At 37.1% G+C, this 26,800-nt stretch overlaps 1 protein-coding gene across 2 annotated transcripts in view; it reads left to right on the top strand.

Annotated features, from left to right (window-relative positions):
* Positions 1–26,800, top strand: part of CC2D2A (coiled-coil and C2 domain containing 2A) — a 40,306-nt gene that overhangs the window by 8,501 nt on the left and 5,005 nt on the right. Inside the window, exons 10-28 of one of the 2 annotated variants that reach the window (XM_031553187.1) lie at positions 2,495–2,635; positions 3,015–3,171; positions 3,715–3,947; positions 4,848–5,025; positions 6,799–6,955; positions 8,018–8,165; positions 10,640–10,778; positions 11,463–11,666; positions 14,087–14,179; positions 15,519–15,610; positions 17,021–17,188; positions 18,692–18,794; positions 20,089–20,198; positions 20,316–20,412; positions 21,620–21,718; positions 23,464–23,640; positions 25,100–25,303; positions 25,786–25,875; positions 26,687–26,800. In XM_031553187.1, the coding sequence (XP_031409047.1) occupies positions 2,495–2,635; positions 3,015–3,171; positions 3,715–3,947; positions 4,848–5,025; positions 6,799–6,955; positions 8,018–8,165; positions 10,640–10,778; positions 11,463–11,666; positions 14,087–14,179; positions 15,519–15,610; positions 17,021–17,188; positions 18,692–18,794; positions 20,089–20,198; positions 20,316–20,412; positions 21,620–21,718; positions 23,464–23,640; positions 25,100–25,303; positions 25,786–25,875; positions 26,687–26,800 (2,704 nt within the window). The remainder of the gene's footprint in view (positions 1–2,494; positions 2,636–3,014; positions 3,172–3,714; positions 3,948–4,847; positions 5,026–6,798; positions 6,956–8,017; positions 8,166–10,639; positions 10,779–11,462; positions 11,667–14,086; positions 14,180–15,518; positions 15,611–17,020; positions 17,189–18,691; positions 18,795–20,088; positions 20,199–20,315; positions 20,413–21,619; positions 21,719–23,463; positions 23,641–25,099; positions 25,304–25,785; positions 25,876–26,686) is intronic. The other variant, XM_010710380.3, reaches the window with a different exon arrangement.

Below are 26,800 nucleotides of genomic sequence, written 5' to 3'. Positions count from 1 at the left end.
TGCTCACGTCCACTGTTTGGTCTCCATAAACGTTCAGCACGTGTCAGTGAGTGTCGACAGGTTTGTTTGTCCATGGAGGAACTGAGTTCTGAGAGCCTTTGCTTCATCTGCACTTCCATGTCAGCTGCCCTTTTGTTAAACTGCCCCTCTGCTGCCATCTGTCTCACAGCAACAACATGGAGCATTGGTGGGAAGGGTCAACTTCTGCTGCCATACCACCCCACATCCACCTCTGACACCATGGGCCAACACAGTAAATTAGGGGGCATTACTTTTGGAATCTGAAAATTTATCAAAAGTGTGAAACTGGGCAATAACAATTTAAAAAAAAAATTAAAAAAAAATCAAGTCTAAAATGTTATAGTGGATCACATAAGTAAAGTTTATAATATAATTTGAATTAAAATCCACATTCTTTTTTGAATCACAATCCTGCTACGAGTCTTGGAACCTTCACCAGCTTATACTTACACATCCACAGTACTCTTAGTTTGGTAGTTGCTTCTTCATATTTTCATCCTTTATGCATGCTGACTTGCCATATATTGTTATCTGTGCAGGACATACTGGAGTATATTTATACTATATTGTTCATACTGAAGGACAAAGTCTTCCATCAGAAAAAAAAAAATTATTAGTATTTCAACACATCTGATAGGAGCAAAAGGTATGCAGTTACCATGCAATACCTTAGAGACAGGAGCTCTCACCAGGGAAAGCAGATGAGAAATAAGAGGGTTCACTATGAAAGGGTGGCTCTTGTATTCTGGCACTATCCCTGAGCCTTGCTTGGTTGTTAATTCCAATTAGAGAATTCCTTCTGCATATCTTAAGACTTCTCTAGGTCTTGTGTGCTTGCTTTAGCTTAGTGTCACACTGTTATCAATCAGGAGAAATTTGACTGAGATCAGTGAGATCAGTGTTGTGGAAGTAATGTGAGATGAGCTTGGCTGGGGCTACTCTTGGGCTTTTGTATCTGTAATTCTTCTTGGCAGCAGCTCTGTTGGAAGCTGTTACACGTGAGGCTCAGATAGGCTCAGGATTGTTACTGTCCTGCTTTTTCACCTAACTGGGACCACATATGTGGGTAAAAGCATCTGGTCTGCTTTGTCTCGGTTTTAAGATTTCATTTCCCTGAAGATCAGTGTGGAGTGCTCGTGAAAAACTGCAGATGTGAAGAGAGTGTAGCATGGAAAATAATCTTTATAATACTTCCTCCACCCTCTAATAACGTAATTGCTGTGTTCTCTTCACTGTCTAAACATCAGAGCTGTCGTTTTCTGTTGATTTGAGCAAGGAGTGTCATCTAAGTGCAGAAAAGCTTTGCAAATGAGCAATTTCAGCCCTTCTATTTCCATTTGCTGAAGAGGAAATCATTATATGCTTCAGATTGAAGGTTTCCTGCTCTTCTGGCTGATGTATTTCAGAAGAGGGGATTCTCTACTGAAAGGTCCTGCTTCCACGTAGAATAAATTACATAGGCATAATTACTGACCGCTGTGTTCCTGCTGTCTTTAAGCGTCTTCTTGTCTTCTGACTTCATCTTGTAGAACAGAAAAGAAAGGGATTTCAAGCTACGTGGATAAGTAATAACTGCTAGCTAGTGAAATGGAGCAGTTGCTCATCTTATTTTCCAAAAAGTCTGTATTTTAACTTCTGTTTATTGTTTTTGCTATCTCTGCTTGTGCTTTTAAATAACGTATTACGTGTTACTTCTCTGAGCTGTAACTCAGGCTCCCTTTCTTCCATGCTCTCCAAGTACTATAAGTAATGTTTTAGTTGACATCTTATTTTCTTTCTTTTACCCCACATGACTGGCACTGGGCATGTTTAGCTATCAGGGTAGTACTGGAAAAAGTCTGTTATTGTTCTTGACATCGGAGTGTGTTCATCATTAAAGGTGCAAATGAATATCTGTTCTACAAACATTTTGGAGGGTAGAAATGTGAAATACCAAGTCTGAGGCAAAAGAGCCCTGTTAATTTTTGTTTGTGTAAAGAGTCTTGTAGGGCTACTTAGGTTACTTCATACATTACTACATTACTTCATCTTTACGAGTGTTTTTTAGTGGAACTAGAAGCATGTTGAGTATAAAACATATTTTGTAATGTATGATTCTAATACGCATTACTTCATAGCAGCAGCATTGGTTTCCTGGGCTGTTGTTTACAGGCATTGACTTTAAAATGTTTTTAATGATGTACAGCTGTAATAAGCATTTCAGAAGACTTAGAAGCCTCTAGAGAATGAACTGTAATTGAAGTCAGCTTGTCCAAAGTTCATGAGACTAGAGCCTAGAGTATTGATAGTGAAGGAAACCAAATCCTGTCATCTTTAAGTTCATCTGGTTTTTATGCGCCTTGGATTTAAACTACTGCAGCCATCAATCATATTGAAAACCACATCAATTGGCTTTTGGTATCTAAGCTTTTCACTGTATTGTTCCACTGACTTATATAAGTCTGATTTTGTACATATGTTTATATATTTCTAGGCAAACCAGAAGGCTTCGTGATGCTGAGCAAGAAAAAGATAGAATGTTGCTTAAAAGTATTATAAAAGTTTGGAAAGAAATGAAGTCCCTCCGTGAATTTCAGAAGTTCACTAACACACCCATGAAGCTTTGTTTGAGGAAGTATGTTTTGATAACATTCTTTGTATTTCATTTGCCAGCAGTGAGCTTTCAGTGAGATGAGCCGTTTTGGGATGTGAAGGGTGCAAAAGTAAGGATTTGAGTAGTGTCTGTTGCTGGTTGGGCTTGCCAGACTTGGAGTAGGGAAGAATGTAATGACTGTAACAAAGTCTAACAAGTGAAGAAAAAGTAATTAAATTCATTTTGGATGGTAGCTATCTGCTGTCAACTCTTGTAGACTGTGCTAGTATTTTTTTTAACATACCGTGCTTTTGATACAATAGAATTAATTCATGGAGAAGTGGACTTATGCTATATATGATAATCTTTAATGCAGTGTTTACATTAATTTATACATCATGTTTATACAACTGTTTTAAAGGGAAGAAGTTGATCACAGATCAGATGAGAAAGCATATGAAGCAGAAATTCAGGCTGAGATAAGTGAATTACAAGAAGAATACATGGAAGAATATGAAAAGAAAATGGAGGAGTATAAAAGTGAATTACAAGAGTGGAAGTCCTGGAAGAAGGCACAGGTTTGTTTAAATCATTGTTGATATCATTGCTTCACAAAAATTAGATTATTACTAAGTATGTTCAAAGCTTATCCTTGTAGTACAGAGAAAAGTCAATGTCAGAATAGGCAGCTGCTAAGCTAAGAAGTTATTACTGCATGTGTGTTCACTTTGTCCATCTATGCAGACAATGCATCTCAAAGAACTGTAGCTGCTATTTGAGTAACCTTTCTTCACTCCCAAGAGAGCACACATGGTAACTTTAAAAGAGATATCTGCTGCTAACCAAAACATACAAGAAACAGTTGCTTTGTGTGTTAAACGTTAAGCAAATGTTTTTGTTTGAAGCACATCATGTTCTTGAAGCCTATCAATGGAATGCATTGCTGAATTCCAAATCTGAAACAGTACTACAGAATACAAGAAGTCTTCTTTCTGTACAGAGATCTAGAAAATTACACCATTATTTCCTGTTCAGCACATGCTGTGAACCAAGAGAGCAAGAGGAAAAAAGCTATACTGACCAAAATAGTACAGGTAGAACATCATTATTTCTATATGCAGAAGTCCAAAAAGAAAAAGAAGAGGAAAGACCTTCAAGAAGAAGAATCAGTAGAAGATTATGATCTTGGTGAAGAACCAATGAAACCCATCCCACCTAAAATGGTCGATAGCCTGGAAATAGAGCAGCAGGTTAGAGAAAAAGCTAACAACTTCAGAAGGAAACCTGGAGAGCCTGCTTTAATTCCTGAACTAGTCTTGTCAGGAAGCATAACTCCAAGTGAGCAGTGTCCTCGGTAAGATAAATGTTGTAATACACTTCTTACAGTGATCACCCACTGTTATTTATTTGATTCTTACCTCTACAACTTCCAAAATGTGTGCTTGCCATTCTGTTTAGCTTAATGATTAAAACCTTCAACTTCTGCTTCTGAAGCTGATGTAACTTAATTATTTTTCAAGTCACATGTAAACTTATACATACTGGCTTGGAGAATGCATAACTACACATTCACTTTGAACCTTCTGATGTTTCTTGAGCACCTTTGTAGGACAGTGTACATAAAGAAATCGGTTGTGGTGTTGTGATGGTGCTTGTAGATGAGAGTGTAGGTTGCTTAGGGCACAACCACTCTCACCATAGCTAGTCCTTTAACCAGGTGCTGCAGCCAGCAAAGAAGAGAAAGATGTCATTACCTAAAGATTCCACTGTGGATAAAATAAGTACACTTTTGTATTACTTTTTGCATTTACACACTCCGTACATCTGACAAATTGAAGTCATTTAAAAGCTGTTTCTTTTCATCGTAACTCAGTAATTTGCCTCATCAGGGATTAGGGCTTGGCTGTTCTGTTCTTAGTGACTGAAATCTTAAGAATCTTAATGCGCTGTGATAGCGTATCCTGTGCCCTGGTGGAAGGAAACAAGGAAACTGTTTCCTTAAATATCTCCTATTATATGAAGGTAGAGATGGTGGATCTAATATTCCACCTGTTTGTTTTTAAATAAGCTTTAAATAATTCATGAGAACATAAAGTAAGTCCTGAATTACAGATCTTAACTTAGTGACGTTTTTAGAAGAATTCCATTTTCATGCAATTGGCTTCCGTTTCCCATTGAGGCATCAGATTCTCATTAAAAATAAAGTATAAATGTTATTGAAACTGTTCTCACCACTCGTTTGACACATTTACAGGGCAGAGGTTTTACGACGAGAAGATGTAAACAAACGCTCAGCATTTATAAAAGTCTTTTTCAACTCCAAAGAAGTGTCAAGGACTGTTACTCGACCACTAAGTTCAGATTTCAGAGTTCACTTTGGACAGATTTTCAACTTACAAATATTCAACTGGCCAGAGAGTTTGAAGCTACAGGTTGGTAATGATTTATAATAGTGTATTTTGAAAAGATAATATGAAGTGCAATTCCTTCTGTAATGCTTGTGTTTTGCTCTACAGCAGTGTTGGAGAGAAGGATCCTTTCTAAATTATCCATCTTTTATTGCCTTTCTTTGCTTTTCTAGTAGCAAAATTTTCAGCTTTGCTGCTATGTTTCTGATACTTGCACTAAGATTTTATTATTATTATTATTATTATTATTATTATTATTATATTTCTTTTAAACTTTTGATCTGGCTGTTGTGACCAACAAAGATTTGTTCTCAAAGTAATATATGTAATACATATCTGTTACTATGTGTATACATGCCTGTGACATGACTGTGAGCTGCATGGGGGAAGCTAGTAATTGGGGCATGACTAAATATGTTAGCAAAGCAGCCTCTTTTAGAAAACCTGATTTTTATTGCAGGTAAACTTTCCAAAATATTCTTCTTAGTACACTCTTATCCACATCATAAAAACACAATAATGTTTGTTGGGAAAGAAAAAAAAAAAAAAACTCAGTACAAGTAACTTCCGTTATTACTCTGTTGACCAAATTAAGTGCAGTGAAGTCCAAAGAAAAAAAAAGATAAAACAACCCAAACAAACAACAAAAAGCACAACCAAAAAAATTCTACCTCTTGTAAGAAGTATGAATTAATGAATTAGTCAGTTGATTGCTTTCTTTTTTGTCAGGTGACTTATTACTGGCAGCGCAGAGGAGGGCGTATAAGCCATCACCTGTCAATTTGCGTAACACACAGCACAAGAGGCATGAGAAATACCATCTACTTTGATTTAAAGACATTTAAACAGGGACTGAGAAATCACTCTTAAGCCCTCTGTGTCTGAAACTGGCCAGGAAAGAGCAAGGCAGCCTGCTGTACTGTCAGAACTGAACTGTGTGCCTTACTTGGTCTGTCGTGAGACAGAATCCATGATGCCAGAATCCCTCATACCAAGCAGATGCATGTTGTACAATGATGCTCTTTAAAGCCCATAGTTTGCCATACATCAGCCACCAGTTTGTGCTTGCAGCCCAGAATGCCAACTCTGTTCTGAGCTGCATTAAAAAAGGGGTGGCCAGCAGAGAGAGGGAGGTGATTGTGAGGCCCCATCTGGAGTACTGCATCCAGGCCTGGAGCCCCCAGTACAGGAGGGACATGGAGCTCTTGGAGCTCCAGAGGAGGGCCACTAAAATCATCTGTGGGCTGGAACAACTCTCCTATGAAAAAACTTTGAGGGAACTGAGCTTGTTTAGCTTGGAGAAGAGAAGGCTCTGGAGAGACCTCATTGTGGCCTTCCAGTACTCGAAGGGAGCATGTAAACAGGAGGGGGAACGGCTGTTTACGAGGGTGGATAGTGATAGGACAAGGGGGAATGGTTTTAAACTGAGACGGGAGGTTTAGGTTTTAGATTTTAGGTTTAGGTTTTTAGATATTAGGAGGAAGTTTTTCACACAGACGGTGGTGACACACTGGAACAGGCTGCCCAAGGATGTTGTGGATGCCCCATCCCTGGAGGCATTCAAGGCCAGGCTGGATGTGGCTCTGGGCAGCCTGGTCTGGTGGTTGGTGACCCTGCACATAGCAGGGGGTTGAAACTCGATGATCATTGTGGTCCTTTTCAACCCAGACCATTCTATGATTCCCATACATTCCCATAATTAACAGTGTTTTTGCTTCCTTCAGCTTTCAACTTCTCATCAAAGCATTGTGAAGAATTTATTCATTTATTTATTTCTGTCACCATGGGTTTTTCTAGATCTATGAAACAACAGGTCTGAGCAGTACCACTTTGCTGGCTGAAGTTTTCATCCCTGTACCTGAGACGACGGTTCTGACAGGCAGCGCTCCCATGGAGGAGATAGAGTTCAGCAGCAATCAGCGTGTGAGGCTGGACCATGAAGGAGTTGGGAGTGGTAGGGAACATCACTTTTCCTCAATTCAGTTCTTCAGTGCTGCTTGTTTTGCTGAAACCACGTGGAGTAACAGGCTGACATAATTTTTGGAGTAAATTCAGTTAACACCAATGTGTGTTTTTATTACTTGGCTTATAGTATTGGAGAAGCTCTACTAACTATAGAAGTTGTGTATTTTTTTTTTTAATTGTTTATTTAGTACTTAAGTAATCAGGCCTCTGACAGTGCAAAGCAAGCATATGGTATTAATCAGCATAGCTGCAGCAGTTTTGACACTTCAGAGCACTGAAGAACTGACTGTAGAAATGTATATGCAGATGAAGTCTTCGGTATAATGACATCCTGTAAAACATTTGACCATTGGGATTTCAAAATGGAAAATTAAAATGAGGGAGAGGTAGGAAAAAGGAGAACAAGACCAATGTAACACACAGAACTTTTAGTTTATATAATGTTTGAACTGCATTATGAGATAACTGACACACAAAGGTACAATCCATGAAATACAGGTGGAAATAGAGCAGAACAACCACTAAAAAGTCATCAAGAAGAGCATTGTGAAAGAAAGGTTTTTACAACACATTTGTGTCTAAATGTCATTAACTGTGGTGACCATATACACAGTTTTGTACCACAGACCTTTAGGACTGAGGTTTCAGATATGGATAATTCTTTTGACTGCGAATTTCTGTCTCATTAATAAAAAGAATACATGCACTGAATCTGAGAATTACCAGAAATGTGAAATAGCATGCATCTGTGAAGGAAAAGAAAAAAAGCTTTGGCTTACCCTTCGAGACCCAGTGTTTCTTTGTGGTGCAATGGAAAGCCTTTCTGTAGGCAGAATGGAATCTTTCTTTTCTGTAGAGTGGAGTTCTTCTCTACAGCCTGCAACAGAGTCACATTGTTTCATGTAAGCTGTGCATTTGTATGGAAGGAGTAATTTGACTACTTATTTTGGGGAAGCATTTTTAAAACTGTCTAGACACTGTTTGAATGGATAAATACACTGTGATATACTATAAACATACATGAATATACTACTTTATTTTCCCTCAATAGATGTATCCTTTTCATTTGAAGCTGATGGTAGCAATCAAATGACTTTAATGACTTCTGGGAAAGTATCTAATAGTGTTTCTTGGGCAGTTGGAGAAAAAGGAATCCCCCTAATTCCTCCAGTATCTCAGCAAAACACAGGAATTCCAAGGTAATGTGATACAGATTCTCAGTGATTCCTGGAAAAGTGTTACAACCACTATTTAATGGAATAGATGATTTTCATAGTCAAGAATAGTCATAGCTTTTTTCCTTCAGTTTCAATACTTTATTCTGCACCTGTGGATATTTTATGTTACACGTTTTGGTAAAACAAATGACATTTCTAACTAGAGTCTTTTAGTAAGTTATTTATAGACAATGTTAAACAAGACTCAAGCTGATTAAATTCACTTTTATGGTACTCAAAGACATAGCTGTAGTCCAGATTTTGCCTTATATTGGTAAGGAACTTTCCAGTAATCATTTTTTGCAAAGATTGGAAGCTGCATCTTTTTCTTCTACAAAGTGCATTTGGGGTGGGTTCTGGGACACGTGTTATAAATGCTTTTTTTCCCACTAATGATAAAAACTATAGTATGGAAACAGTAGAAGTTAATAATTTAATTTTAAGTAAGAAAGAAGTTAGGAAGTTAGTCACATCTGTATCATTCCAAGATAATATTTTTAATTAGTTTTGTCCCATCAGAAACGTGTTGAGCTGCAGAAATTAGTATTTTAATATTACTCCACTCAAAACACTCTGATTTGCCCTGTGGCTTCATGTTGGACGTGGTAGTTTACTTGTCCATTTTACTGTTGCTTTTTTTTTCTGTATAATTCTGATAAAATCATAAAGTATGCTTTTGTAATGACCTCAGGTAACTTCACTGTAAAGCCTTAAGAATTTTACCATACTTATTAAACTGAGAAAGTAATTTTTCCAGCTGATTGGGTTCTATCAAATTTTTTTATTTAGAAGCTAGAGCATGGCACTTGCATCACTTTTATACTATTTTTGACTCGAGCTGCAGCCATTCGAGTAATTGGCTGATCAGCAGATAAATAAGTTGCTGGCTTCAATGAGACTGGAATAGCATAAGATAAGAACTATAAAGATGCATTTCCAAAGGCTGACTTCAAACTTGACAGACTAAAATTACAGTAGTTTGTCTCTGCAGCAAATGGGGAAAATTTAGGAGGATGTTCAGTGCAAAACGCTCTTATTTGGATTACCTTTTAGAGATGAACACCGTCTGTGACTTTCCATTGTCTGCTGTGAAAGTCTGATGCAAGATTTTCATGCCTGAAGTTAGTCTTTGCCTGTTGGCTTTTCAGCTCAACTGTGATTCAGTGTGTATTTGTTCAAGATGCTCTAATGATAAAATCTTAATGTTGCTGCTTTACCTGCTACTGCAGTAACTGCTAGGTATGTTGGCTGGTTCTAAGCAAGCTTGAGAATGATCTGTAAGTTATCTAAGTATTCTATTTTTAAGAATGCTTTAATAAGTAGAAAGCAAGGACACCTAACGAGAACCAGGCCACCATCCACATTCTGTGGCATACAGCTAATGAGCATGCAGATATGCAAGTCATTGTACAGATGTCCTTCTGACTACCTCCCACACTTGACTACTGTGAGTACAAGTAGGTGGGTACAAGTGAGAAGCCAAGGACAAGCCAGCACAGTGCACTCATTGCCAGGCAGCACATGGCCCTACAGGATCTGAATGTGGCAAGCAGAGCAGGGTGCTGGCAGCAGTTCCAGACCTGGCAGGAAGGTGAATTAGGTTCAGGTTCTGTCTAGAAATGCTGTTGAGGAGACAGACCAAAGATGGGATTTTAGACACTGCGTAGACAAGGGCTGTAAATCTGGGAAGTTCACTTAAGTATGGGTTGTCACAGAATGTTAGGTGGACTCACAGAAATCATGAAAGTATTACTTTGTAGTAATTAGAAACGTGATAGTGTAGATATGATAAATGCTTGAATTACTGAGCATCTTAAGGCATGGAGAGCATGCAAAAACATTTCTTATTTGTAGAAAAGTAGTCAAATTCAGTGTTTCAAATGAGGCTGTAACTGAGTAGAAGTTTTCTGCAGTGAGAAAGCTTGTATCAGAGTTCCCTTTTAGCAGTTCCTGCATCTTTCTGCCTCACTTTCCTTTGTAGTTCACCATTCCCTCAGCTGCATAGCTTTACTTTTGAGTCTGCATGTTTTATAAGCGGAATCACAAAACCTATGCAGGTTTTAAAGATGCTTCTTCTGTATCACAGGTGTTTGAAGAGTTGATTGTGTGTGTTTTTGGTTTTTTTCTGGTGTTTTGTTAATGTTTGTTTGCTTTGTTTACAATTAATTTACCCTCAGTCAGCTGTTCTACACTGTGCTGACAGAAGGAATTACTTCATTTCAGCTGAAGTGAAAAATGGCATAGAGGTGTAAATGAGCAGGTAGGGGAGTGGATAGCAAGATTTCCTATAGTGAGAGGTTTGTTGTTTAAGAATTGTGTAATGGAATTTATTTTCAGGTTATAGGGGTTTTTATTAGTTTTGTTTTTGTTTTTCCAAGATTGCTTTAAATATATTTTTTCTTATTAAATGTTTTAGGTGGAATCATCTGACACTAGTTCTGCCTATTGTCTTTCAGTGCTTTAAAAAATATTGATGCTATTGCATCCATTGGCACATCGGGCTTAACTGACATGAAGAAATTGGCTAAGTGGGCAGCAGAAACAAAACTTGATCCAAATGACCCAAACAATGCAGCTCTGATGCAGATGATTATGGTAAGTGGCTTTTTCAGAGCTATAGGGTAATGGAGCTGTGAAACACCAGTTCCAAGTTAAATTTCTGATGGATGTACTTGTGTGAATGTTAAGAAGCATATTAAAAATATGATTTATTAATGCATTAATTCAGTAGATTTCTAATGGTGAAAAATAGAAAATAGGCAAGCTGATTAATTACATACCTAAATGTTACTGTAATATACAATTTTTAATTTTTTTCTTTAAAGTGCTGGAGTATTTCCTCTGCACTTGTATGTATTAAATAGGAATTTGCTCATCAATCAAGGCTGCACAAATTTTAGTTTATTGCAGAAGCTGGGACTTTGCTAAGCATCAAATTGGAGAGGTGTTTATGTAGCTGAAGTTATGTGAAAGAATCACCTTTTCAGTACAGTTTCCTGGATCACTCTGCTATGTTAGAATTTTGTTACCCTTCAGTGATTTATGTGTAGGGGAGAAAGCATTTTGCAGTATTCCAGAGTGTATTCTGTGTTCTCATTCTTTGCTCAACAAAAGCCTGTTTTAAAACATTACATGTTTTGTTCTCAATTTGATCCATCTTGACTGCTTCTGCATAGAACAAGAACATTCTTGCAATATGCATGTAAGACTCTGCAAGAATTGTTTTACAGACTTCTTTTCCTTAGTACAAAAAGAGTAATAACTTTTTGCCTGATTTAGGTTGCCAGTAGTGGAGAGGCCAATATTCCTGATTTCTTCAGACTGGAGCAGTTGCAGCAAGAATTTAATTTTGTTTCTGATGAAGAATTTAATAGATCAAAGAGATTCCGACTCTTGCAGCTCAGGAATGAGGAGGTGGCAGAGTTCCGAAACTATAAGCAAGTCCCTTTACATGAACGAGAAATCAGTGAGAAACTTTTCCAGGTAAATCGTTATCCAAAACTGTTTCAAGTATGTCATCCTTTAGTAAAACATCCTCTTTCTTTTCTAGTCCTGATGTTAAGATTTGACTTGCAAGTCAGTTAGGCCCATAAAGAATGTACAGCTCTGCTGACATTTAAAAAATGGGAATTGTATTCTGTCAGTTTCGTCTGGTGTTATTTTGATCTAATTAAGACTATTTCCTTCAAATGAAATGGTTGCACAGCTATAGTGTAGAAGAAAAAGAATACAACACAGCAACTATGGTAGGCACAAGTGTTCTAAGATAGTTTCTTTTAAAGGTGATTTCAAATATAGAATGGTAGTACACAGGTTGTTCAGGCTTATGCTTATTAATTTTTCTACTATTCTTCACTTCACGGGGCTCAAGCAGTGATGCTGAGTATTTAAAACCTTTTTATGTTTTACTCCAGCTTGTTGCAATTACTTCTGTTTTGGTACATTTTTCCCATTAACCCACCCTGTCCTTGCCTGTCTTAATTATCTTACTCACATGCCATTTATGCATTTGTATTGGGTTTATACTTCAGTTATATTTAATCTCAGCTCCTCTATTACTGTTAAATCACATATTCTGTTTTTCTTTAGCAATTTGTATGACCACATAGCATTTTAGTGTGTTCACTGCCTTCTCAGGATCAGAATCATCTTGAATTTTGGCAGTTGCTTTGTACCTTGTATGAATTTCTTTGAACAATTCCTTTCTTCCATTTCTTTTGGATTGTATCTTTTTAAAATGTGCTTTAGTAATTCAGTCAGATCTGGCTTCTTCTCTATAAACATTTCTCATTTTCAAGTTTTATATTAGTTTACCTTCTATTTAAGAATATAATACACTTTTGATAAAGACTTCCAGTTGATTTTTATTGACTAACTTTGTTCATTTCAATTTAAGAATTTCTTTCTTTGTTATTTTGGTTTTTATCCCATTAAGAGTGAGTTGAATAAGCCCATGATCACCTGTTCCAAGTTCACTTTATATGACGTGATCTTCAAAACTGAGTTTTAAAGTGGTATTTTTCCTAGTTGGTTTACTAGCTGTTTGGCAAAGAAACATATAAAAACTTGTCAAATTAAATAAAAACCATGGAAAACAAAATTGTCTGCTGTTCATCTAGTCCTGTTTTCCACAGTGATGGGACTGTTGCCAGAACTAGGTGAGGTCAGCTATGTGTTTGGATAGCCAAGTCTTGAAAAGTGGGAGATTCCACAGCCCTTGTGGATAACAGCTGCAGTAGCCTTCTAGTGATTTGTTTGTTTGATTGTTTTTGGTTGTTTGTTTTTTCTCCATGTCCAACCTGAACCTTTTCTGTTGTATGTGCTGGCTGTATTCCCTTGTTGTGTTACGTGGCACTACAGAAAAGAAATTGACCCTGTCTTCTTTGTAGTTGTATCTGCCCACAGCTAGGGCAGGGACTGGATTGCTCTTTAGGCTCTTCCTCATGAGGCAAGTCAAACCTGCTGAGTTTGTGTAATCCTAAGCAGACAAATCTAAGAGGGGAGCCATTACTGCTTCCTTCAGGTACCTAGCGATAGGGTGAAAAGAAAACAGAGCCAGTCCTGAAAGTAAATTTCACTCAGTAGCTTCTGTACAGAGCTGGGATCTGTAGCTCTAAAGCCAAACCAATTTGTGACAGCTGTGAAGCTACCAATCCTGGGACACTCATAGACTTCAAGACTCTGTGTTTTGCCTGGAAACTGAGTGCTTCTAGCTTCTTCTTAATTCATGAGATGTTCTCCTACACTTGCAAATAAAAGTTGCTTGTCAGTATTGCTTTCATTGTAGTTTTGAGGTCCATCAAGCAGTAACCATAACCCTGGATCAGTGTTCATCTCAGCCCATCAATTGGGCCACTGGTTCTTTGATCAAACCTCAGGCAAAGCAAAATCCTCACTTTCTCACTATCTACAACCAATGATTTTATTATGCTGTTGAATCTCTTCATTTTTTGAGTGCAGATTGAAAATAGTAATTGTTTCACAGCAAAATTTCCCACAGTTCAAATGAAAGGTCATTTCTCACTAATCCCGTATCTCTTCTATTTGTAAAGAATTCATCCTACTGCAGCTGCAGTAGCAGGAGCCATTTCTGGTTGAAATGGAATTTCAGCTTACAAAAGCAGGTGGAAGGTCAGGTTTAGAACAAGGGAAGGAAATCTTCAAGTTATTCCAAGTGATTTAAAGCACATGAATCTTAAGGCAGTTCTTTTCTCAATGCATAGAAGTTGTGCAGTGCTGTTACTGTATACATTAGCATTAAAATAGCCTTAAATGTCTGCCATCTGTTTTTGTTTACTTTAATCCACACGTTAATATTAATGAAATATTTACCTTTTTTTTTTTCTTGTATCCAATAAAGCATTGGATATTTATCAAATCACAAACTGTAGTAAATATTTCAGGAATATGAGAAAAGACTACGTGAGAGGGATGTGATTGACAATAAGCATTACCTAGATGCACGCAGAGCCGTTGTTGCCAGCTATCTACAAAAGGTAAGCTGCAAAAATTAGAAATCCATGGTATTTCTCTAAATTATGTGTTGCTGCTGTATTTGGATGCTCAGTGTTCAGGAATGCTGAAGACAGTCAGTGGCAGTGTAAAAAGGTAGATGAAGTCCCAGCCAGCAAAACTAATATTAAGGTTGATTTGGTGTGGGACAAAAAAAATTGCTTATTAGCAATAGTAGTTGCTAATCTCATCATAAAAGACAATGGAGAGTGTTTAAATCATCCAGGTCAGTGCTAAAACCCAGATTCAGTATGGTAATATCAAAAATAATTTTTAAATGAGCTGTCACATCTGTGTCAGCTCTATATGCTTTGCATGATATTTCCATGTGTACTGAAACATGGTTATGCAGTGCACTGAATGGCAATACAGCAGGAGTTCAGTAGCATGTAGTAGTACCTCTGTTTGTCACTTAGACAAATGCAAGTGGTCTTTTTAAAACTAGCACTTGGATATTTTATGCTTATATTTGTTGTCAGATATGCTAGAAAGTGAGATTGCTGGTGTTGGGTCTGAAATTCATGTTGGTCTGAAATGCAATCTTACTGTCACCTCAGCACGATGAATGATTTTGCAACTTAAATGAAAACTTTTGAAGTAAGGAAAGGAGACGTGTATTCGAAGTTTTTGTTACTGTTCTTCTGCAGCTAGTCTTATAATAGAACAGTATGTTAAGACTTGACTAGCCTTAGTAGAAGGAAATAAAAGGACAAAGGCAGTGCTCCTTCACTCTGCTTCTACATAGTTGTTAAGAGAAGAGAGGAGAGAATGCTTTCATCTCTGCTTCACTCTGTTACCTCAACACAGAAATGAAAGGAGCTAAGAATTTTTGAACATCTATTTGAAACCATAGGATTAGTAACAGGCCTTCCTGATTGTCCAGCAGTCCAAAGCGTTGCCTTTAATCTCTATAATTAATACTATAGATTTCTTTGCAGTCTTTTCTGTAACTTCATGTAGGTGCCTGAAAGAGATGTCTGTTGGTGATGTTTATTGTTGAGATTGTTTCTGATGATGAACTGTAATCAGGTAAAAATTGATTCTCTGTTTTTCTGATGTATGCTTTCATATGTTTACATGTGGCTAGCTGGTGTGTTTCTATGGAAACGTATTTGTAAAATAAGCTCATATTATGTTATGAGAGAAGAAATTGTTTCTGGTAAAAAGAAAACTTTCCTTGAGGTGACTCTTTCAATAAAGAGGAATAAAATAAAGAATATGTTTTTGGAATTTGGGTGTAGTGGACAAAACGCAAGTGTTTGCAGTGGTTTGGGATTAAAGTTTCATTTTGTCTCCTCTTCCTCTGTTCTTTCCCACTCACAGGTTCGAGAATCAGTAATTAACCGTTTCCTAATAGCCAAGCACCATTTCCTTCTCTCTGACCTGGTCAATGAAGAGGAGATTCCTACTCTGGGGTAAAGGAGATGCCTTCGTTGATTCTAAGTCAGTTAATGTAAAGTTGTCTCTGATACTTCTTTGCAGAGTCTACTGACTTGACCAACTGATGAGATACTGTATGTTTAGTGAGATACTGTATGTTTAGTGTGGTTGTTCTGTCACTATAGCAGTGATTTTTGCTTACTTTCTGAAAGTTAACAGCATTTAGAAATACGTAAGAAACGTTACTGCTTTGTGCAATGATTCTTCTTTTCCAAGATTTCTTTGTTTTAGTGCATATGCACTGGCTCTGAATTTTTGTTACAAATCTCATCTTAGTTTTGAAATTTGAGTAATCACCACAATGATGATTCTTAATTAGTGTTGCTGACTTAATCTGCATAAGTCATGAATAGCAGATACTTTTCTTTCTCGTAGAAGTTGCTCATGTTCACTCTTATGCATGTCACACTTGTTGATTCAGAAAATGTTAGCTGTACTTCAGTATAAAACTAAACAGTCCCATCTGCTGGCGATGCAGAGACTCGCTCTCTGAAACAGGGCTCATGCAGTTTTTCCTTCATGTTTTCACATTACAGAATGGAAAAACTTGAGTGAGACTGTAGTCAGCTTTTGAAGTAGTTTTAGGTCAAATGCTTGGCATGTGTTTTCTTATTATGAATACAGATTCGTATTGGATACTGCTTGTTAATCCATGCAGTTAGTGAGTTTAAAATACACCGTTATTTGTTTAAAGTGTCTACTTGGTGAGATTTCAGTAACACATGGTTTTATCCTAGAAGTAATTAATGTGATTGTTTATTATGTGTAAGGGGATAGCGCTGTTGGCTTGTCAGTTTTTAAAGTAGATTTTGGGATGTCTTCTGTCATTTAGGTATTTTTGCAGTTAATATCAGTGACATGTAAAAACATGTATCTGCTTTTTATTCCTTTCCTATTTGTTTTTTTTCCCTTTGGTTCTGCTTTGCCTTGGGTTTGTAAGTTCTGAGGGTCCAGGGTATGTTGTGGCATATTCATTCTGCTTTCTTTCTGTAGCCTATACATAGCTGTGTAATTAGATTTCTTACATATTTCATGCAGTGGTTGTTATCATCTACTAGATACCTTGTTTATAGCTGTAGTATAGATCTGTCCTGAACTGTCTTCTTTATATCTTACCTAGTTTTGGAAATTAAAAAAATAAAAAAAAAAAAAAGATTTTAAAAGCTCTTTTTTTCATATTTAAGGTGGAATTAATGAAATATAAGAGAACTGGATTGCATAGTACGAAATTATTTAAAGATTTTGACATTCCTTAGGGTTTTGTATGACACTAACAGCGTATGTTTCCTTTTTCTGTTAGTGCATAGTTTGCATGTGTGTCATGGAAACAAGAGAATTTTGGATTCTGTGCAAAAATGACTAAATGTCTGTTTTATGATTGTTAGTATTTTGGGACTTGGCCTCTTTAAACTGGCAGAGCCAAAACGACCATTAAAGCCAAGAAGAAAGGAAAGGAAGAAGGTCACAGCACAGAATTTATCAGATGGAGACATTAAGCTGTTAGTGAACATCATTAGAGCTTATGACATTCCAGTGAGAAAACCAGTCACGAGGTATGCTTCAGCGCTTGTTTTCAGTGCAGATTGGTGTTGTGGTTTCTACTGTTTAAAGGCAGCTGAAGTAACTAGTGTAGAAATTCAGCCACGTCTGTTGTTTTGATCCTCATGATGAAATACATAGAGGTTTATCTTGTTAGACAAGCTGCTGTTTTCTAAGTTTTTAGAAGAATATGATCATTTATCAATACCTTCAGAATTCAAGAAATGTTTTACAACAGCATACTTGCTTAAGGAAGACACTGTCTGGAAGGTAACTTAGATCTTTGACAACATTGTATCATGGATAGTATTGGATTAGGTATGTCTTAAATGAGTTACACTCAAGGAAATCTTAATTCATAAAATCTTAGATATTTATATATATTTATATATTTTTATATATATATTTTTATATATAAAACTCCATGTCTTCGTTCTGTACTTACTTCCTGAGTCCGAGTGTGGTGGTGATCTTCTCAAGAACTTCATGAACTTGGTTGTTTGAGGGAACAAATTGATCCAGGTTTGGCCCTGGCTACTTTTCGGATGATCACAACACTTAGCATATTAGCACAGCATCTCTAAAGCATTATGCTGTGTCCTGTGGAGATGTTTGAGTTCTGACAGTCTGGTTTAGTTTCAGAAGCAGTGTGTTAGCACTGTGTTCTCTTTATCCCAAAATGAATATATCTTATATGTTTAATTGGGAAATGTCTTCATCCTGAGCAACTACTCAGCATTTAGCTAACTAATTTAGCACTTCTGCTTTTTTTAAATCTATTTAATATAATAAAGGTTCTGTTGAACTTCTGTAAATAAGGTCAAATGAGAAATAAGGAATTCACATTAGAAATACACTGACAGGAGGGAAAAGACAAAAATTTTGATTTGCTATTGGTATTACAAAATGACTTAAAAACCCATTGGGTTGGGTTTTTTTTGGTTATCAGATACCTTATTTTGAACTGCTTTTTTATGAATAGTTATTGTTTTACAATCTCTGTTGCGGTGTTATTACCAAAAAAAGTTAAGATAAAAATAAGCATGTTAACATTTATTTTATTTCACTTAAGGGTTACCATCTGTGTGGTATTCATATGGGTTTGATTTTGTCATAGAGACCTTCCATGAACACTGTGAATCTATCCAGCTTATGAATTTTTCAGGGATTCATCTCCTTAAACTGAAAAATCTGTAGCTTAGGGTGATTGTCCAGGGGAAGCAAAAAAAAAATAAAAATAAAAATGGAGAGAGGGATTATAAACTTGTCAGAAGAGAGCCCTGAGGCACAGAGTACTTTTACAATGATGCTTACAAGAGCCATATGCTCCCTACCCCTCTCTGGCAATTTTTTTTCTTGTGATTTGACTGAATAATTACCTTTCCTAGGTTCAAGTCAGAAAATGAAGATACAGGAACTATTTCCAGAACTCTGTATGGTTAATACATGATGTGAAGATTTCCTGTTTGGTAATAAGTTCTGTTTTTCACAGTGTTGTTGTCTGTTGCCTTTCACAGCAAACTTCAACCATCTAAATCTTCCAGATCCTTTAATGAAATGTTTGCAGCCTCTCCATCTGCTCAGAGCCCTACCAACAATGTAGATTGGGCATTTGACCAGGTATATTCCAAAACTCATTAAATCTATATCAGTCATTTGTTTACATGAAGTTGTGAGCATTTCTCTTTTTTTACAGGCAGTAACATCATCAGAAAGATATTTGTTAATGAGGTAGGCTTGCCTACTCCTTGATCTCCAAAAAGATAGTTAAGCTGCATAAGGGTTCAGAGAAGAATGATAAGGTTGTCATAAATATGAAGTGGCTGTTGTGCAGTGAAAAGTGGCTTTTCAGCTAGAATAACAGTGATTTCTAATCGGGGAGAAGGAGGACTGACACTGAGATGCAGAAAATAATGGGTGGATTTGGATGGGGATTGACTATTCACTGATTCTTTATTAGAAGACTGAGGGCTCATTAAATTAAGCTGGAAGTAGCTGGGTTCAAATTGTAACTCTTCATGCAACAGTTATGGTATGAACAAAGAAGTTGCAAATAGATATTGTGGCTAAAAGAGGTTTGCTTCCATTGATGTGGATATTGAACAAGTATTTGGAAGAATGATGTGCTGGAAGGTGCCTTGTAGGAAAATTGTTACAGGCTCAGGAAAGTCCCTTTACCTTAAGGCATTTGTAGTCATGAAAAGTTGTAAGAGAACCTGATGCTTCTGTGTTTTGACTCTGCTCTATGTTTATACTTGTTTGAACTTTGGGCTCACTGCACTCTTTGGGTAAACCAGCATGGCTATTACTAGGGCTGATATTAAAAATACATTTGCTTGCTGTTGATAACTAGATTCAGCATATTTCTAAATGAAGATGGAAGCTTGTTGTGGTGGGGTTTTTGTTTTTCTTAGAATGTTCTTCAAAATTAGGTCTTAAAATCTGGCATAGGTTCTGTTGTATGCATTTGAATGTTAATTAAATGTTCCATTGATGCATTTTTAATCAAATTAGGTGTTTGTTGTGTCTAGTAAAAGTTGCTTATCTGCAATATGAGAATACAGGGACACTTCTTCTCCACTGGTTACTGAATCACATTTGGTTCAGTCTATGATTAGTTAGCCAGTAGTTTCCATGGAGCTGGGGAAAAAGTGGTTTTCCTTCTGTATATAATATATGAAATATCCTGAGTACACATCAGCTTCTTGAAATGCTAACATACTAAATTATTTTAAAAGCTTCATAAATGCTTAGAAGCCTGTAAAGTCCAATGTTTGAGGTATAGTAAAGTGTTATGTCTGGGCTGGACCAGTCTGACCACCACAAAGTATGTGTTTCTTTTTCTAAATACATAAAAATATGTAACTGAGCACGCTCTGATGAATGTTTCCTTTGTTTGGATCTCTTTTTACAGGTTTTAGTCCGTCCATTTGTAGAAGTTTCTTTTCAGCGAACAGTCTGTCGGACAACAACAGCAGAAGGTCCAAACCCCAACTGGAATGAGGAACTTGAGTTTCCATTTAGGTACAGCATAATGAAATCAAATTTTTTTCTGAGCAGTAACAGTTCAGTCTGAACATACGGATTTATCAGAGTTCTCCTGCTTTGTTCAAATGACCTCTTTTTGTTTCACTTTTTCAGAGCTCCTAATGGTGACTACAGCACCCATAGTTTGCAGTCAGTGAAGGATGAAGTGTTCATTAATATTTTTGATGAAGTACTCCATGATGTTACAGAGGTGAGTTCATAACTGAAGGGCAATGTACTTCACTGAATATTGCAAACTTCCTGAACTTATCAGAAATTATCAGTGTAGCAGCTCTCACCCTCCTGTGCCTCCTTTTTCTCTTCATTATTCATTATTGTGTTATATCTAGTCAGTATTGCAATGTTGTTCAAGGGAGCAGAGTTAACTTTTGTCTGTACAAATTAATTTTGTACTGTGTAATCTGCTGCTGAAGGTCAGCATCTGTATGTTATCTGTCTTACATTTAAAGACTTAAGAGGCAGTAAAATTGAGAGTCAGTGTATGAATAGTACTCCTAATTTTGTTCTGAAATTTGATACAGGTTCTTTTGGTTGCTTGGGTGTTGTTGTTTCGTTTTGTTCTTACTGCATGCCGGATGGCTTAACAAGGTCCTGCGTGTTTTTTTTTAACCTCTACCATTTTATATTCTGCCTTACTCTTATTTTTCAAGCTGTTAGTGAAAAACTGTCTCTGTATTGACATAACACCTTTGCCTGCTGAAGTCAGTGAAAGCTTTCTCCAGTCATTTCAGCATGCATAAAAATAGTAGCACTTAATATTCTGGAAAACATAATGCAGGAGTAAATATTACATGCATCTTATTGAGAACTGAATTCTGCCTTCAAAACTGAAATTGTATTTGATGAAGCAGGAGGGGAAAAAAGTATAATCTTGAAATTCAGATTCACTCTAGTATTCAGGGAACTCTTCTGTTTTTGAACTTACACACTGATTGTAACTAGATCTGGAAATCACAGAGAGCCAGTACACATGAAAACATTGTTTTAATTCCACAGTACTTAGTTAATTTTCATTCAGTTTTGAATACAGTTTTTCAAAATCTTATAAAGGCTTTTTAAATTGTAGTGAAATATGTCATGAGAAGATCAATTTACACAGTGTGGAAAGATTCTTGTGGAATCTTTGTTTAATGTTTGAGTTTTCCATCAGAAGTTAGAGAAGACTTGAAGCCTGAAGTGCAGTCACGTTGTATCACTGACCACCACTACTTTGTTCAGCACCTGACATGCTTGAAAAGCACGCAGGAGAGTCATGTCCATAATACTAGTTGAACTTACACTTCTAGTGAGTTAAACTGTTAAAAGCAATTTAGGATTTTTTTTCATGCCCTGATGAGACTGTTGATTGAAAGGAAATGAAGTTGTCTTACAAATTATGTTGCCCAATTTTTTTATAGGATGATCGCGACAGAGGAAGTGGTATCCACACTCGTGTCGAGAGGCACTGGCTGGGATGTGTTAAGATTCCCTTTACTACAATATATTTTCAGGCTAGAGTAAGTGTCAGTAACTTGAAATGTTTCTCTTAAAAACAGTGGAAAGGGGCTGGTAATGCATAGTCAGATTTAATTATGTTCTCTGTACTTGTCATATATTTTTATGGAATTGATTGACAGTATCTTTGAAACTGCTGTACTTTGACAAATTTGGTGAATATTTCCCAATGAGTTCAACGTTTGGAAGGGAGCAAAGACAGACAAACATATTTCTGTGCTGACAGTGCTGCCTGGTTTCCTACAGTAATAAAGTTAAAAATGGAAATTCTCTAGATGATTTTGACAGTAGCTGTTGAGATCTCTGGTACTGCATTGCCTAGCTAAGTGTTTAAATAAAACTTGACCTGACTCTTTTTTCCACACGTCTCAAATTTCACCTTTTCCTCCTTTCCTCCTTCTACTGTTACAGGCCAATAAACAAAGAACAAGATTCTTTCTCTTTCCAGGAAAACATCCCATGCTGATTATACAAAATCCTCCTGAGAAGTGTCTGCTCACAGACCTGCGAGACTCAGTGGACAGACTTAGACATTTTAACAAGCTGCTTATCAATATGTAGTGAAAGACAGTCTATCTTTGATGGCTACAGTAGCATCTTTGTGGTACTTGTTGCTCTTCCTGTTTTAGTACAAGATACTAAGGATTGCTGTCAGATGCACTCCTGACTCTTTGAGAAGGTGTTGCTGTCTGAGAGCCCTTGGGCACACTGAGTGCCTGCAAGCTCTTCCTGGCACTGTTTTCACACTTACTACTGCAGGACCAATCACATTTTCACTTCAGTAAGAACAAGGTGTATCTAGCAATTAATCTGCAGTGGCAAATGAACTATTTCTTCATCCCATTCTACTGTATCATAGCGGAAATTCTTGAGTGATTTATTTAATCTTCTCCTCATCAAAACCTAATTTTGTTCTTAAATATTTGATGAGCTAGCCCAGTGAGTCATCTGTTCATCTTCTGAAGATGTCTTTCCCAATGGCTGCCATCCTGCTCAGAAGCATGGAGACTCACTGTTATGGCCAGTTCTTCATATATAGCATATCCTAAACAGCCTTAAATTTTGCCTCAGATGGTATCTGAACTCTGCTCAAATCCAGAGGTTAATCTTCTTGCTTTCCTCTTAAGGCTGTGTACTCTTGAATCTGGGCTGAGCAAATGCTGAGCTTGCCAGCACCTTTCTGATATGACCTTTCCAAAAGACCTTACCTTGTTTGTGGCTGCAGAAGGAGGTGCAGAAGGACAGAGTCTGCCAGAGCCCTCTTCTTAGGGAGCTGGCTGTGAACAGTCCCAGTTCCAACTGCATCCAAGAAGCATCAGCACTTTCTGCCTGGAAGGTGCCCACCTATGAGATACTAGAGTATAATGCACAGCACCACTCAAGCCCAGGCAGAAGCCTATGGTGTGCTGCTGCCTCCAGAAGGATAGTCCTGCAAATCTGTTTTTCCATTCTGTCATTTTTCCAAGTAAACATTGCTGTGTTACAACACTGCTACTTAGACTCACCAGCAGACTGAAAATACGTAGTAAAAAGCACTAGAAAGAAAAAGATTGCATGCCTATCAGTGTTCACGGAGAACAGTTACATGTGTGTGGTCATAACTTACTGTCTTCTCCCTTCCCACTGAGCAGCACTTTGAAAGACTTAGTAGTTTCGCTTTTTGGTTTGATGAGAAATGTTTTGGGTTTGTTTGTTTGCTACAGATAGTTAATACATATGTGCTACTGCATGTCTGTATGTGTTGTAGATTGATGGTACATTCAAGGTGAATATTCCTCCAGTACTCCTTGGCTACAGCAAAGAGAAGAACCTGGGCATGGAGAGAGGGTATGATTCCGTGCGAAATCTGAGTGAGGGCTCCTATATAACACTGTTCATTACCATTGAACCACAGCTCGTTCCTGGAGAGTCAGTCAGAGAAAAGGTAATTAATCCATAATTTATCATATCCTTGCCATTTGTTTGAAATGTATGTAGGTAGTTAGGCTTAGTACACTGCAGTGTTCTAAGTCAGATTTTTTAGCTCTGTTCAATTTAACCATATACACCAGTAAACCAGATGGACATTTAATGCATGACAAATAAGCAAACTTGCGTTCACTATCTCTGAGCGTGTAATTTTCTCATTTATTTCTGTTAGCAATAAGATATTCATATCAGTATTTGTGAACCATGGGCAAAAAGGAGGTGGCAAATATATTTACAGCATTTCTTGCTGTGTGTTTACAATACTAAATAATAAATGCTGTTTTTGAATGTTTCATACTTGTCTCCAGACCTTGAAAGAATAACTTCTCAACATCAAATAAGTGTTCTTGCCATGTTATACAGCGTTCTGCAATTAACTGGAGATTCATTCAGTAGGAATGTATGTTTTTCAAGCACAAACAGGAGTAGTTGATATTTTTTTGAATTTTTTTGCATTGTAGAACTATGCTGGTCATTTACTAGAGACATTCAACCTTCATTTTATTTCTTTACCTATTTTTCCTCTTTCTGCTGTCCTTCCTGAATCTCTGTAGATGAATGAAATGCTTAAGAAGGTACAATTATTAGAGTAAATCAGTTGAGAGATTGTTGTTACTCCCTGCTGAAGATTAAGCTTGGTGTTGCAGCACCCTTTTTGCAGTTTGTGTTTCTTTACTGTGACATTCTTTCAGTGATATTTGCAGTGAATTACTACGATGGAATTCTGAAAGTTCTCAAAGCTTTACGTTTCAGCTGTTAACTATGGTTAAGAATCACCATTGTGTGTCTCCTTTTCTGACATGGAGATCTGCCTGCAGAGTGCTGCTGTTCTACCTCTCTTTACTTCGAGAAGAAGGGCAGCAAATGCTGAATCTGATTTTGAACTAAAATACTTTCTAGAAAAGCTCAGCTAAAAGCTGTAAAAAAAAATTAGAGCAGTCTGAATAGTAAGGGTACATCTAAAAGTGTTCTGGACCTTCTCTGCAAATATTTTAACACTGTGCTGCACTGTCCCAGCAATACTCATGTGAAGATGATGGGCTTTTGTGCATAATCTCAGTTGTGGTTGTAGTGGAGTGAGTATTAGGATGGGAAGTTAGAGTCACCCCTGCAGTGTGCTTGGCCTAACTTTCACTGCGTTTGTTGTGCTTTAATCAAGCCACCTTTAGACACAGGTCACTGTGTGTTCATAAGTAACATAAGTAATTGCTTGGGTTTTTTCCTTTGCTTTGAGCTTTCTCATATGTCTGTGAGCCTACGTATGCAATGCAGGGGAAGCTGAAAAGACCGTTGGGAAAGAATTTCACTCTCCTTTTATGCTACTGCAAATGGTGAAGAAAGGTCAAACTTAGGAAAGACCTAAGCTCAAATTATCAATAAAACTATTTTCACATGAGTTCTACTGTCTTTTGAAGTTTGATACCCAAGAAGATGAGAAATTGCTTCAAGCAGCAGAAAAATATGAAGTTGAATGTACGTCGAAGTTTCCAAACCGTCAGTGCCTAACAACTGTAATTGACCTCAACGGGAAAACAGTTTTTATTACCAGATACATCAAACCTCTCAATCCGCCCCAGGAGCTCCTTGATGCCCTCCCAAATAGCTCTCAGACAACAGCAGTAAGTGTTTAAAAAAAATCATGGCATTTCTGGGTTATAGATTTCAGAGTATGTTTGTGCATGCATGTGCACGCATACCAATGTTATGTTTGCTGTACAGCTACACTTATGTTTATGGAAAAAACTAGAAATACGAAAGAAAGTAGTAATGATTATCTATGTGTGATAAACAGGAAGTGTACCCATGATCATGCTTTTTTATTTTTTAAAAACAGATATGTGAATGATTATTGTCTTTTAAAAAAACAGATTTATGGCAAGTCTCAGTAAATTGCAATTTTTAATTGTGATTTAGAAATTGCTGTAATTCCTAAAAACAAGTTGTCTGATAATATAACAAGGTTAGTCAGTGCTTTATCTTTGGTGTCTGGGGAAACAGCACTGTGCTTCAAGTCTTATAAGCCTTTCTATATGTAGGTGTAGTGAGCTGAAACTTAGTTTGGGGTTTTTTTCATTTGTTTGTTTTGTTTGTTTGTTTTCAGGAATTGGTGGCTCGATATGTTGCTCTGATTCCTTTTTTGCCAGATAGTGTGTCATTTGCTGGAATTTGTGACCTGTGGTGTACATCAGATGTAAGTAATGCATTAAACAGTTTTTATCCTCATGAATGTGAGTGGGTCCCTCTTTTGGAGCAGGTTAGGCTGCATCAGCTCTGGAGGTCCCTTCAGACCTCCCCTATTCTGGAATTCTATGATTGTAAGGAGTGATTTTTCTTGTTAAGTCGTTTAAAGCAGAATATCTGAGGACGAGTGTGAGCAAAGTTGCTTGTCCTATTTGCAATCTTATGTTTGCGGTCTTACGAATGACCATAAGAAAACTTCAGAGTTTTAAGCTTTTCCTGTTTTTTCTCCCTTATAAAACAAGCCAGAATAGCTAGTTGGGCACAAGGGAAAGGATGCTGACTGATGGAGACCTTAAAACTACACTTGAAATTGATCTTTGTAATGTTAAGGAACCACAGAGAAAACATGGTATTGTGCTTAAAAATAAATAAAATTGTAATTGTTGGCAGTAACCAAAGCATCAGTGTGTTATCACTGTTTTCATCAAAAATCCCAAATGCAGCACCATACCAGCTGCTATGAAGAAAATAAGCTCTATCCCAGCTGAAACCAGGACGGTGAGAAATGCAGAATAACCCAGAAGACCTCAGTCCTTGTAATATCTCAGATCTGCATGAAATGCAGATTTTCACAGCATTTACTTTTGCTCTGTGTATTTTGCATGTTGAAACAGTGCCTAATGAAAAACTATGATCAGTTGCAAAGATTCAAGAGGAATTTTTTGCTTCAGAAGTGTTAGGAAATATTACTAAATGTCATAAGCCAAAAACACCAATTATAAAGACATACATAGAAACCTTTTTTCCCCCCCCTCAATTAGCAATTTCTTGATCTTCTGGCGGGGGATGAGGAAGAACATGCCGTGCTCTTGTGTAATTATTTTCTTGGTATGGGGAAGAAAGCCTGGCTTGTCATTGGAAATGCTATTCCTGAG

This window comes from Meleagris gallopavo, chromosome 4, assembly GCF_000146605.3.
Source record: "Meleagris gallopavo isolate NT-WF06-2002-E0010 breed Aviagen turkey brand Nicholas breeding stock chromosome 4, Turkey_5.1, whole genome shotgun sequence".
NCBI lineage: Eukaryota > Metazoa > Chordata > Aves > Galliformes > Phasianidae > Meleagris > Meleagris gallopavo.
This window is presented reverse-complemented; position numbering and strand designations above follow the sequence as displayed.